Source organism: Neofelis nebulosa, chromosome 15 (genome assembly GCF_028018385.1).
Source record: "Neofelis nebulosa isolate mNeoNeb1 chromosome 15, mNeoNeb1.pri, whole genome shotgun sequence".
In the NCBI taxonomy this organism is placed as follows: Eukaryota; Metazoa; Chordata; class Mammalia; order Carnivora; family Felidae; genus Neofelis; species Neofelis nebulosa.
Window position 1 is genome coordinate 32,812,786 of NC_080796.1, and position 13,257 is coordinate 32,826,042.

The 13,257-nt window shown below is 44.9% G+C and overlaps 1 protein-coding gene across 8 annotated transcripts in view; it reads right to left on the reverse strand.

The window, feature by feature from the left end:
* The window catches only part of CACNA1E (calcium voltage-gated channel subunit alpha1 E), a 489,630-nt gene that overhangs the window by 21,240 nt on the left and 455,133 nt on the right, over nt 1-13,257 (reverse strand). For all 8 annotated transcript variants that reach the window (XM_058701273.1, XM_058701270.1, XM_058701274.1 and 5 more), the window contains 4 exons: nt 11,223-11,288; nt 7,030-7,121; nt 6,270-6,435; nt 1,943-2,070 (listed from right to left, as the gene is read on the reverse strand). In XM_058701273.1, the coding sequence (XP_058557256.1) occupies nt 1,943-2,070; nt 6,270-6,435; nt 7,030-7,121; nt 11,223-11,288 (452 nt within the window). The remainder of the gene's footprint in view (nt 1-1,942; nt 2,071-6,269; nt 6,436-7,029; nt 7,122-11,222; nt 11,289-13,257) is intronic.

Here is a 13,257-nt window from a genome sequence, read left to right on the forward strand (position 1 = left end):
TGCATCCTGTATGAGTCTTCTTTTTGAACACATTGGCTCACGTTATCCCTGTTAGTTCTTTCCCCTGTATCCCAAAAAGAAGGCCAATGAAACTCTAACCAGAACATGACGCTGTGAATTTCAAAGCAAAAGAGATTCTCCATTCTATTTTTGCTCTCTCACAGCTCCTATATCTGAGTCTCATGGTTTTTTTGTTTGTTTGTTTGTTTGTTTGTTTTAGTCCTCATGGAATCATTTCTTTCCAGCAGCCAGAATGAGTCGGGAGGAACACATTTAATGCACATAGTATTTGGGTCCCAAGATAATATGAAAGCACAGGAAGCTGTGGTTTCAGAGAGCTAAAGACACCTGAGTGAGGCCAGGTGAGCAATGAACTTCTCTGCTAGCAGTTCTCCTCTCAGGTTGAGTGAAGACATCCCTTCTCAGGCTCCCAATCCCATGGCCATCCATGCTTTCCAAACCAATTTTCCATAGTTTCTGGTTGTTTTCCTGTATAGTTATTGTCAGTTATAACAACAGTTACATACATGATTTCATATCATCCCTACTACCACCCTTCAAAGCAGGCAGGTATCAACACCATTTACAGATGAGGAAGCTCAGAGCCCTGGCTACATTCCCTCTAGCACAGCACCCATGGCTTTCTAAGCAGCCCATCTACCAGAAAGTAGATCCAGAGAGGAAAAGCCGTTGGTCAGCCATCGTAATAGGAATGGATTTAGGGAACTCTGTGCCCTAAGTCATTAATAATTACTGAGGGGAAGAGGAATTCTGATTCATTCTTCTGACATTTGACCCAAGTTCAACAGCCTCACAGGAGGGAAGATTTTAGGATGAGTCTCAGATTATGAAGGGGCTCCAGGTGGAAGCAACGTGGGCTATTCCTGTGAAGGATGGCATTTCTTGTAGTATTTTCAGAGGGGGACCAGAATGGGTAGATTGGTGAGATAAGATCCTAGAACTAAAATGACATGGGACAGAAAAGTTCCTGTGAAAGAAGTGCTTATAGAATAGTCACCCTGTCCTCAACCGTGAGGGGCCAAAATGCTGTTTCTGTCCTCTAAAGCAGGGATCGGCAAACTTATTTGGTAAAGGATCAGGTAATGCTTTGTATTTTGAGGGTCACACTGTCTTTGTCACAACTACACAACTCTTCCTTATGGTGTGCAAGCTGCCACAGACTATACATAAATGAGTGGATGGCTGTGTTCTAATAAGCTTTACTCACACAAACAGGCAGTGGACCATGTTTAGCCTTGAAGCTGAAGTTTGCCAACCCCTGCTCGGAAGCCCAGGAGGCACATCATCTGAGAAATACTGGACGGTGAAAGAAATCAGGGGAGGTTATTCATGCAAATTCCTGCCATTTAATTCAATTCTGTATATAAAAATCCTTAAGTGTTTAGGGGATCAGTTGGAAGAACAGCCTGCTCAGTTTTCTACATAATTTTAGTCAATCTCAAACCATGTCTTTCGAGAGGGATGAGTGAGATAAAATGCTAATGTCACTTCCTGTGATGGCCAGATGTTCTGGCCCAGAAGACCCCTGTCAACCCACCCCTCTCCCCGCCCCAATGACTCAAAGGAGTCCACTAACCACTGGTAGGGAAGAAAAAGAAAAAGATTACTGGAAGCCCCTCTGGTGATTGAAACCAAGCACTCTGAGGTGCAGACTGTGTGATGAGATTGGCAAAGAAAAGGAAGGCCTGTTACAGAAGGAATGAGAGGGAAAAGGAAGATAAAGAAGCTATGTTTTTGTTGGCTGGCTGGATACCAGAGCCAATCTGAGGGCCTGAGCTCTTCCCCAGGCCAGGACTGAGAGGAATCTCCTCTCCTTCTGTAACAGGCAGACCTTTAGGTGGCTCTGGTTCCAACCCCTTCCTTGGGAACGCCGCAGGCCCTTGATATGGGCCCCACTGGGATGGTCGAGAGGCCTACGCACCATGCAGCTCTGTCATATTCTGCCCAGACGCGGACAAACTCGTCCAAGTGGTGAGGCCCTAGGATGGATGAGTCCCGAGTCAGGTACTCAAAGTTGTCCATGATGACGGCCACAAAGAGGTTGAGCATCTGGAGGGCATGGGGGAGAAGAGGAGTTAAGTAGTGCAAACAAACCTAACACAGTAAAACAGGTTTCAAGGCCAATAAAGAATTCAATAGAGTGTGAGGCCGAAGTTCCTAACTAAAGCCCTATTCATTTTGTTGAATGCCACATGTTTTCATCAGAATTTCCACACATTTCACTGTGTATTATTTCACTCTTCCATGCCACTTTATATTTGGAAAGAACCCCACAAAAAGAGTCACTTCATTATCTGTTCAATTAATTTGTTATTGCAGCAGAGGGAGCAGTAAGAGCGACAACATTCTCGAAGTCAAGGCCTGACACCAATCCTCCCTTCTAGCCTCCCCCACCCCCAACCCTGCTCCACAAAAGGAGCCAACAGAAGAACTGGTAAGATGCCTTAGAGCTGACTGCGTGGCTTACTGTGTGAAGACCTGGAAGCCGTTCACGCCCTGAAGTGGCTTCCAAGACCCCATTGTCTCACTTATTTGCACAACATTTGCACAGCATTTATTGTGCACCCACTGTGCTGCAGAGATCCAGGTGCTAAGGATGGGAAGTAAGAAAGTTTTGTCCAGAGATACATTCCTATGCCTAGCACATTGCTTAAAACAGAGCAGACCTTCACCTGTTCCTTGAATATTCTTAAAGACTTAGTATTTAGCACAGACTGTGATGTATGAGGAACACACAAATGGTGTAAAATTTTTTATGAACCATTTAAGAAGCATACACAGACAGGTTACAACGGGACCAGAAAGGGGTATGAATGTGAATTTCGTATCATTTCCAGTTCATGAAATATTATCCATCTTTTATTTTTTTCCTTAACCATTTAAGAATGTAAAAACCACTAGCTCATGGGCCATACAGAAAGAGGTGGCAAGCCGGATATGATCCACGGGCTATATTTCCCCCATTTCTGGTCTCAATTTTGCAGTAGGCAACAGAATCCACTAAAGGGTTTTGAACTAGGATAAAGACCTAGATATATTTTATCCAGAAGGAGCCCCTGGAAGCAGGGGAGAGTTTTGTGGTGCTTCTGAACCAAGGCAGTAGCAGGAGAGTAGTATAGATAGGAGAATCGAAGGACATGGTATTGACAGAACTAGACCACCTGAATAGCACTGTTTTATTGTTTCTTGGCTGCCTAGAACTCATTTACTATACATCTGGTCTCTTGAGGACCACCCTCCCTGCATCCCCCCAGCCGCCTATACCCAGTTAATATGGTTCAGTGGGGTACCACCTATGACCCAGGTCTCAATCAGCCACTGAACCCCATTTTCCTGGGAGACAGTGATTGGTGATCCAATCAAGGCCAATAAAATGGTATTGAACCTTCTGGGCAATAGACTTGTTCTTCCCTGTGAGTCTTGAATGTGTGAGGACTAGGGTCTAGAGCTGCTGCTACAGCCATCTTGGAGCCAGAGGCTGGGGGTGTTTGGAAAAGAGCTCACAGGGAGGAGCCTGGAGGAAGAGATCCATAAATAAAGAAACTTGGTCCTGGTGATGTCATCTGAGGGCCAGATCAAGCCTGCTAATGCCTCTCCTTGCCCCAAGACTCTTCATTTACATATGCCTGCTTAGGCCAGATGTAGCCTCGTGTCCTGTCTTTCACGAGTGAAAGAGTCCTGCCTGAGAGACAGAACTGCCTGAGGGGACAAGAGGATTGGATCTCTGTTGATTCCCAGGCAAAATGGCCAGGTGGATGGAGGTGCCAGATATGCAGACGGCATATAAGATAAGGAGAAAGTCTGGAGACAGGACGTGGTTGGAGTCTTCTCCGCAATACAGACAGACTGCTGGCTATTTCCTAACAGCCACTCTCATTCCTGCTTGCCTTCCTGTTTTCCTCTGTCCCACTGCCTAGAATACAAGCAGATGCCTAGCCGTGTAGTCCCTGGAGGTGATGTCTGGGGTGCTCACCACTCTGTGGAACGACCGAAACAAGCCTGTACTGCCTTCCTCCAGACTTCACTGGTGTGCAAGAGAAACAAACATCTCTTTTGGTTAAATCACTGTTATTCGGGGAGTTCTGTCTCATGAAACCTGAACCTAATCATGGGCTGGGCCTTTCTTTCTGTCACTGAGATTGGAGCCGCCGTGAATACATATATTCAATCACTGCCTGGGTTCTAAAGGGGTTTCCACATAGCCACACGTTTGTTTTACACTCCTTTCAAGGTACTTATTATTAATGTTAATAAAACAGTATTATCTTCGCTTCATATTTGTATAGTCTTTTATAGCGTGGTGTGCACACTCACACCTATTATTTGCTTTAATGCTCCTCTCACCTTGTGAGGCAGGCTTAATTATCATCAGCCCTTCGAGGGCACATGTGCCTCCAAGGACACATTTGTATTCTCACCTCCAAGCACACAGCCTGGCTCATCACAGCAGATCAGTAAGTCTAGAGTGGTTGGTTTGAATTAAGAAGCTGTGTGACTTGCCCCAGGTCACAAAGTCGGTCTCATGCAGGGCTGAGATTTGAAAGCAGATCATCTCATCCTGAATATAGCCTCTTTAAAAATAACATTAATGTGAATTATGCAGCACCCTCCATCTCAAAATTCTGAGTACCTTTATAGTTTCTAATTAATTTTCCAGTTATATCTTGGTTTCTTTTAAATATTTATTATTAAACACTTACACCATGTAGGATAAAGCTGAGATGTCCACATGCCCTTCTACCTGCTCCGTATCACCCCCACAGCAGCCCCGTCAACAAGCACTCATATCCCCGTATGCCTTTCTCCCTTGGACTCCAGCCGACAGAGCGACTATAACCCACTCACAGTTTCTCCCCAGGGCCTCTAAGACACTGTTTTGTGTTCTTTTTCATTGAAAACCTTTCACACCCCCAAGAAGAGAGTGTATTCAAACAAATCCCCGCTCACCATGAAAATAATACCCTTATATCGACTCATTTTCCCTCCCATTTACAGAAGCTACAAAAGGGAAAGTGTCTTGCCCATTCTAGAACAGCAACAAAGCCAAGACACAAGGCAGGCTACCCAAGTCTCTAGCTGGCTCACTCTCTGCTACGTTAACCTGCTGACCACCCTCCAAAGTCTGCCTGCAAGCTGCTTTTCCACACCAGAGAGCTAGACATGTGGCAGATCTCCTCATGATCACTTTAGGGAAGTAGAAACGCTTGGCCATGAGACAATTCACTTGCTGCACGGCTGTGAAATTAACCACTTTTCAGTGGTATTGCCTTAGTTTTAGACTTGTTCAGCGAGTGACATTAGCAGCAAAGCCAAGCTGAGGGGTGTCAGGGTGGCCAGAAACATCAGACCGACCCTTTAACCTATCTGGTAGCACCTTGTCCATGACTGTGCAGGGCAGGGATGTCTGGATGCTGGTGTGCTAACTCATGCTTTCTCCCAAAAAGAATTAAGAAGGCCATCTAGGGCTTCTCACCATTTTCAAAGTGGGTATGCTTCACCTATATGCTTCACCTATATGCTTCACCTATATGCAAAGTGGGTATGCTTCACTTAGTATTTACTAATGCCCAAAATAGTCCATTTCCTTTCATGCCTCTCAAGCTGGCCAACTGTCATCAAACAAAATGACAGAAGAGAGATCACATCTATTACATCATATATTGTCATCACTCTACCTTATTAATGCTACCACTTTGTATTTCCAAGGTACCTTTTCTCTTTTGAAAGCCTCCAAAAGAGAGATAAGATATTCTTAGTCCTCCCTGTAAGATACTATACCTGAAGTATAGAGAAGACAGATTTACTCCAGGTCACGACAGATTCAACATGAAGCTCAATACTCTATTCCCTAAACTCCACTCCACTTGTTGTTCCTTCTCACAGTAATCCTTCCCTAGAAGCAGCAAGAACTGTCCAGTGTCAGCCATGGGAAGTCACCCACCCAGGAGTCGGCTAAGGATCCTGGCCTTTAAAAGTTCCTTGGGAGGGGACCTGGGTGGCTCGGTTGGTTGATCATGCGACTCTTGATCTCGGCTCAGGTCATGATCTCATGGTTCATGAGTTCGAGCCACGCATCGGGCTCTGTACTTGATGGTGTGGAGCCTGCTTGGGATTCTCTCTCTCTCCTCTCTCTCTCTGCTCCTCCCTGCTCTCTCTCTCTTTCAAAATAAATAAGAGTTTCTTGGAGGATGGGGCGGGATAGGGTAGAGTAGGCCACATCTCAAGCCAAGAGCACAGGGTTTGCTCACCAAGAAGGAGCAGAAGAAGATGAAGGAGACAAAGTAAACATAGGCCAGATCGGTGCCACAGCGCTCATTCTCATTCTGCCCTGATGGCGCAGTGGTGTCGGGCTCACAGCCTTTCTCCCCGAGGCACGACAGCATTATCTCCTGCCAGGCCTCACCTGTGGCACTCCTGAGCCCAAAAGAGATTTTGGTTAGTAGTATCAGGTCTGCGTGTCTCATCCTCTCCTTGGCCCTCTTCCCCAACTCACCCACCCCTTTCTCTTCTCTGCAGGTTCCTTTTGTGACCAGTTAGTGTCCCTCCAGTACTTTCTATCCAGAGAAGAGGGCCCAGGAGGTCTCTCTTGGGCTCTGTCACCTCACCCACTGCTTCTCTGTCTTTTCAGGAGTCTCTGCTGACAGTGGTAGAGATAGTGATGGGACTCTCTAGGGCCACATAAACCTGGCCATCCAGGGTTTTGGCCCTTAAATGGAATTTGGTCCGCAGGAAACTGTCCCCACCCTCCCTACTCAGAGTCCTGGCATGCGTGTTCTGAACTTGCAATTTACAAACTAACTGCTGAGTCTAAGATGTCAAGTAAACTTTCTCTTGTCATCAGAGCATTTTTTCAGAGGCACTGGACCTCCCCACCCCTGCCTCTAGTCTACTGTACATCCTGATAGGATCAGAACACGCAGAACAAGGAGACAAATAGGAGGAGGAGGCAGAGTAACTCTGTCTCCCTTGACAAGAGAGCCGCAGTATAAGAGTTTTGCATCCAGATACCTGAAGAGTAACATGAGGGACCCGAAGAAACTCCGGAAGTTGTTGTGTCGGTTGATGTGACTCTCCTCATCTAATTTTATGTTTCCGAATACCTTGAAGAGAAAAACAAAAAACAAAGAGCATGACTTGAGCTGTGTGATGTGTCCTGCATATGAATATTAGATGCACCTCATCTAATGGGGTTGGCAAATCTATATGCATGGCCTTTCCCAATGGCCCAATCCTGAAGCAGACAACTCAAACCCAAATAGGCTGATGGATCCCATCCTCCTGGCCTGACATGAACAAGTAATTATATTCTTCTGCATCAGAGAGGACCAAAGACCATAGAAGGCAAGATCTTTTTGAAGTCATTCTGCCTGTACATAGTTCCTCCCACACCTAATTTGGTCTTTTTATTTCCATGGTACCTGTCACCATGGTACTCAAGCAGTCTATCAAAGACATACCCCATAACAGAAGTGCAGGGAAGGAGCTACCCCTGTCTTTCTGTCTCAGGTAGTAATGATTGGAATATGTGTATTTGTAGAACATGTGATTGACAGCTTGGGCAGGTGCTGCCCTGGAATTTGCAAGTGGTTTGGGTCACAGAGGGGCACCTCTATCTTCCTTGGATATGTTTCCATCCAGAGAGTCCAATTTCAGAAAGTCAAAACATCTATAATCTAGAGCCCATGACAACGAATGCACACAAAGCAAAGTCCAGACCAATAGGATGAAGAAAGTCAGGACAACTGGATACTTAGAAAAGGAGAAAGAATGGGCAGACCTGGCTATAGAATGAATTTGCTAATCTGCTTTCGGTCTTTGAGCCCAGAATGTGGTCACCATGCAAATTCACATGAAAGAAAAAAAAGAAGGGAAAACTCAGAGATCTTTATCCACAGACAGTGAATAATGTTGAACTCTGAGACCCTAAGTCTCTTCGGATGAGAGGGGTACCCTTCCACATGGACTTTCCTCCCAACCATGTTTCAGGTATTAGGATCTATTCCTGCAAGTCAATGATGGTACAACCGAAGGCTTACAGGTCACTTTTCCAGCCCTTTGAGACACCTTCCAGACTATATTTAACATACTTCAGTTTATCTAATATATGCTAAATGGAACACATTTTTCCCCCGAATAGTTTTTAGAATGTGCAGTTGAGGAACGATCTCTGCCCCCAGCTATTTTACTCAAGTAACTCCCACTGACACCTGCTTTGGGGATTTGTTCTCCACACTGTTTTTCAAAACCCAAATACCACTTGTCTCTCAGGGAGAACGGAAGTGGCAAGGTAGGCAGCACAGGGGAAGAAAGGAAGGAGGAAGATAAGAGGGTGGAGGGCCCACAAACAGACAGACAGTAGAACTGAAAAAATCCCCAACAACCACATTTAGTTCCAGGCACCCCAGGAGGAAACTGTCATACATCCTTATGCCTGTGTTCACATCACCTTCTCTCCTTTTCACTCTCTTGGCCCAACATCTGCAATTTATCACATCACATCCACACAACTTACAATGTTTTTTTCTACCTCTGACAGTCCTGAAACCACCATTAATTGTCCTCACTATGATTTTCTCAAACACCTTATCCAGTTATCAACTAGTGGGAGGGCATGCTGTGATTCTGCATGAGGTGTGTGGGTAACAAAGAAACTGAAGCTGTTTTGAATCGACTATAGTTATCAAGCCAAAAATGTATAAATACATATTTATTGTGAAGGCAGTTTTTAAAATCCCACCTTCTATTTATTTATTCATTTTTTATTTTTTAGCTTTTCACTTAGTCCTTGTCCCAGACCAAATTTCCTACACCAAAAGGGCATGAAAGAAAAAGAAGAGATACTGAGACCCACCAGAACGCTTAACAGAAGTACAAGCTTAAATCTACTTTTACTCGGAATCACAGAACTTTAGAACATAAAATGACCTGTGAAGACATCTATCCAACTTGTCTATGGTTCCGGTGAGGGTGTTAAGGCCCAGAGAGGCTCGGTGACTTGACCAAGTTTGTAGAGCTGGTCAGTGGAGGAGCTGAGGCGGAAAGCCTCACCTCCTAATGATCTGTGCCCCTGGACTGTTTCCTATACCCAGCAAGTTACTCCTTCCTTCCCTCTTCAGATTCCTCTGCAAAATTCTCTTCTTCCAAGATGACTGTGAAAGTTCAGAATAATGGTTCTTCTCACAGATTCATCCTGTTCCTATTTATTTTTCCAATACTGGTCTCCTGCCTTTATGTCTTTCTGTTTGGACGGATCCCTCTACTTTGTTGTGACTATACCAGATACAATTTCTTTAGCCACAAGCTACGTATCTGCATTGTGCACAGTGTGGGGTTTCTATCATGCACCAGGAGGAGGATGGCTCTCTAAAGGCAAATCACAGTGGGAAAGCCATTTGTGTCCCTGTGTAATGGAAACAGTGCTCCTATTTTGGGGGAAGAAGTCTAAGGGAAATAAGATATTAGACATTGCACACAATTTCATGACTGAACAGCTCCCACCTCCCACCAACAGGTCAAATAAATACTTGTATTTGCTTGTTGGTGGGAGGAGAGAGAACATGTAGTACACTAAGAATATGGGTTGTACAGCAGACATAGCTGAGATTTAATTAAACTCAGCTCTCCCACTTACTGGGACCTTCAGTATGTTATAAGTTACTTAACCATGTTAAGCGTCAATGGAGACAATGAAACCCACCCATAAACATTTTCACGTCACTTTCAAATACGTTAGTCATGTATTGTGCGTGTGCCTGCAGACAGGGAGGAAGAATGGGGTTAGAACATTTTGGAGAGTGTTTGGCACACCCAGGAATTCAAGTATGGTAAATAGCATTATCATCATTATCAGCAATAATGCTAATAGTTTACTACTAGAGATGGTGTTATTCTAGTTTATTTTGACTGAAGATGAAAGGAGGTAAGAGCTATTTTAATCATGGACAAAAATTTAAGTTTCATTTGGCTGTTCAAGAACATTTAAATTCTAGAATCAAATATTTGAGAGTTAGAAGGGACTTAACAGACATCATCAAGCTGATCGTAAATTTCCATAGGGATTCTGCTTACAGCACAGCTCTGACGCCATCATGACATTTCTCCTGAAATATCTTCATTAAAGGAGAACTCACTACTTCTCAACCAAGTCTCACGCTTTTTGATACTTGACATTCTATTGTATTTTGGGAGAACAAAAATCTCTCCAGTAATACAGTTAGGAGATGAACAAAATTAGGAAGTGCATTCAAGAGAGAGGAGCATAAAGAAGAGACATTTCAGAGATGCTTTGGCAAAAGGCTGCTGACACAGCAAGCATGGGAGATGTGTGCAGTGGCTCCAGATGGCAGGCACTGTTGAGAAGGCAGCTGGCAGTCCAAAGGCAGCCAGACTGCCTGACTGCAGGAGACTGCCACTTGGCTGAATTTCCATGCTAGGCTTTAGTCTCAACATCTCCAAGTCAGAAAGTTAGCCCCCCTGAAACAAGCAGACAGTCCAGTGTATCTAACTGGATATGTTCATGGGATGTGTCACTGACTGTTTATAGTAGGAGTCCACCTGCCACAAATGACAGTCACTTTAGGAAGCTCTTATGACATCTTCTGCTCAGTGGACCTCTGGCTACCTGCATAAATATCCAGGATGGAAACATGGCCCTTGGGTGTCCCTAGGATTAGGCAGGCTGCTAGGATCCCTTTGAGTTGTTCCCAGTGGTAGGTCTTAGGGTATAAATCTCAGCCATTCAAGACTTAACTCAGATATATTTTGTGCTGTTGTGTATGAGGGAACAACCATCTGACCTTCTTTTAGGTCTAGCTCAAATATGGGAGATGCTGAGAAATGGATCATCATGAGCCTCACCCCCTCCTTGGTCTTATGCGAGACCTCTCTGGCTAAGAACAGTGGTGTCACTTTTGCTTTAGTCCTTTTGTTGTGTTCACAGAAGTCCCACTACTTGTAAGTCAGCACCATGATCTGATAACCTCAGATGAAACCCCTGTACCAGATTTGTACTGCAAATACTTGGTAACCTGAGTGGGGAACCATGCATATGTAAAATTCCCAAGGTGACATTGCAATAAGATCTTGGGAGCATGCCCATAGGCAAAAAGGGGTTTGAAGCACCCTCCACCTTGGATGCTAAGGCTGGTGAGCCAGTAACAATCTGTCACTGTCCCCAACCAGGCCCCAATATACCAGCTCACCTGCATCCCGATGATGGCATAGATGAAGAAAAGCATGGCAATCAAAAGGCAGACGTAGGGGAGGGCCTGGAGAGAAAGCAGAGATAGGACCATAAATTCAAAGGGAGGCAGCTCACAGGCTCCACACCCACAGTTATAGGCAGTACTAGAACTCTTGCCCTAAAGCTGATTTTAATGGAAGGCTGGGACTCCCTATTCCCTGGGGCTATTCTGATTTGGAGTGCCACACTTCTGCAGATGTCCATGTCCTCTGACAAATATGTAAGCTATTGTCCATAGACAGGCTTGTCATTTACTTTCCGTCAAGAATGTTCATTCACCCAGAAGTGTGGCCCAGATCTTTAAGGAGAGCTAGGGAAACTTCCTGGGCTTGAGATTCATCCCACTTTGCATGCAGAATATTAATAACCGGGGCAATTGTGATGCAAATTACACAGAAAGCACCTAGATTGGGTCCTCATATACCTATGTTACCCCTTCCCACTCCCTCACTCAATGCCAAGCCCATAATAGAGAATCTGGAAGCAAAGAAGCCGGCTAGGGGTCTCAGTTGTTTGTCAGTTCCTAGAAGACCCCTTCATCTTCCGATGAAACTCTCTTTCCAATGTTTAAGCCTCCTGGCACTTCATTACATATCATGCAAAATTCTGAAAAGCCCTTTAAGTGTTAGCCACTGCAAAACTCTGCCATGAAGCCATGTGGCACAAAATTCCATATCATGTAAGCTAACTGCCACTGTGGGATGATAACATTTCAATTGTAGGGGTGAAGGGGGCAAGTGAAAGAGATGCGAGGTAGGGAACTGCCTACCTACAGAGAACTGGCTGGGGGAGGATGTAGGGAAATTTCCTTTGGGGGCCAGGGAGGGCTCTATGATTTGGGGGTGATCTCCATGCTGACATGGAAGCCTCTCTCCTTTACCATTCAGGAAGCTTCCTGGAGGACCGTGCAGCTTGCAGTCTCCATTCTATCCTGAGTGTGTGCAATGCACCTCCCAGGAGACTAGTTGAAGGCTTTCAGACTGCAGGGGCAGGGCAGGGCTTATCAACAGAGCTAACTAAATGAAGAGCCTTGGGAGACTTTCAGAATAGACTTTAGAAAAAAGGATAAAATTAAAATGCGACCAAGTTGCCTAGAGAATCCCTTCTCCAGTGAGGTGCTGACTCCCAGGATCTATAAGGGAAATGGCTGCCTTTCAAGGGGCCGTGTGAAGACTCCGTCTGCTGAAAGGAGAGGGCTGGGAGGCAGGTTTCTTACCACTTGAGGTGCCGCTACCTTCTATCACCTTCTGCTTACTTTCTGCCCTTATTCTACCTTCTATACTCCAAGGTCTCCAGTCCCTAGCTCATCTCATCTCTCCCTACCACACCCGCCAGCTTTTGGGAAAAGATCAAAGATTTATTCTGATCTCCTTTCTTATCATGTTATAAATTCTAACTCAAAATAAGGATAAAGAGGGAAGAACAAAGTAGGAGTCATTGGTTGGAGAACTGAGCTATGGTCACGGCTGGTGGGGGGAGGGAGGGCGTGGCTACGCCATGGCCCCCAGGGGGCAGTTTATATTGTGTGGCTCCTTGCTGTGTATTTGCAGAGGGAGCCTTTGTTAAGCCGACTTTCAGAAAACAATTTCTATACTGTGTCCTGGGACTGTTCTGAAAAGGAAACACCTATCCATCACAGTGTCACCTAGAGGCTGATTCACCTTGTCTTCACTGTTCTATATTCACTGCAATAAGCCAACCATTTGACCATCAATTTTTTGACATGCTTTTCTTTGCCCTCAACAGTATGCAGTTTTACAGAGAACTGGCGAGCATGATAATGTGACAGGCTGACACATATTTCTTGAGAGACTCACTAACTGTAACTTATTTGAAAGGTCTCTAACAAAAAGGTTTTAAAGAGTGGCTTGTGTATCAGATTCTAAATCCAAATTGACCTGAGACTCGGTAAATTCTTGCTAAGGTTTTAGATTTCTCCTCTGTCATGTGGCTTTGGAAAAATTCTTTCCATTGAGGTGAGAATAGATGAGAAA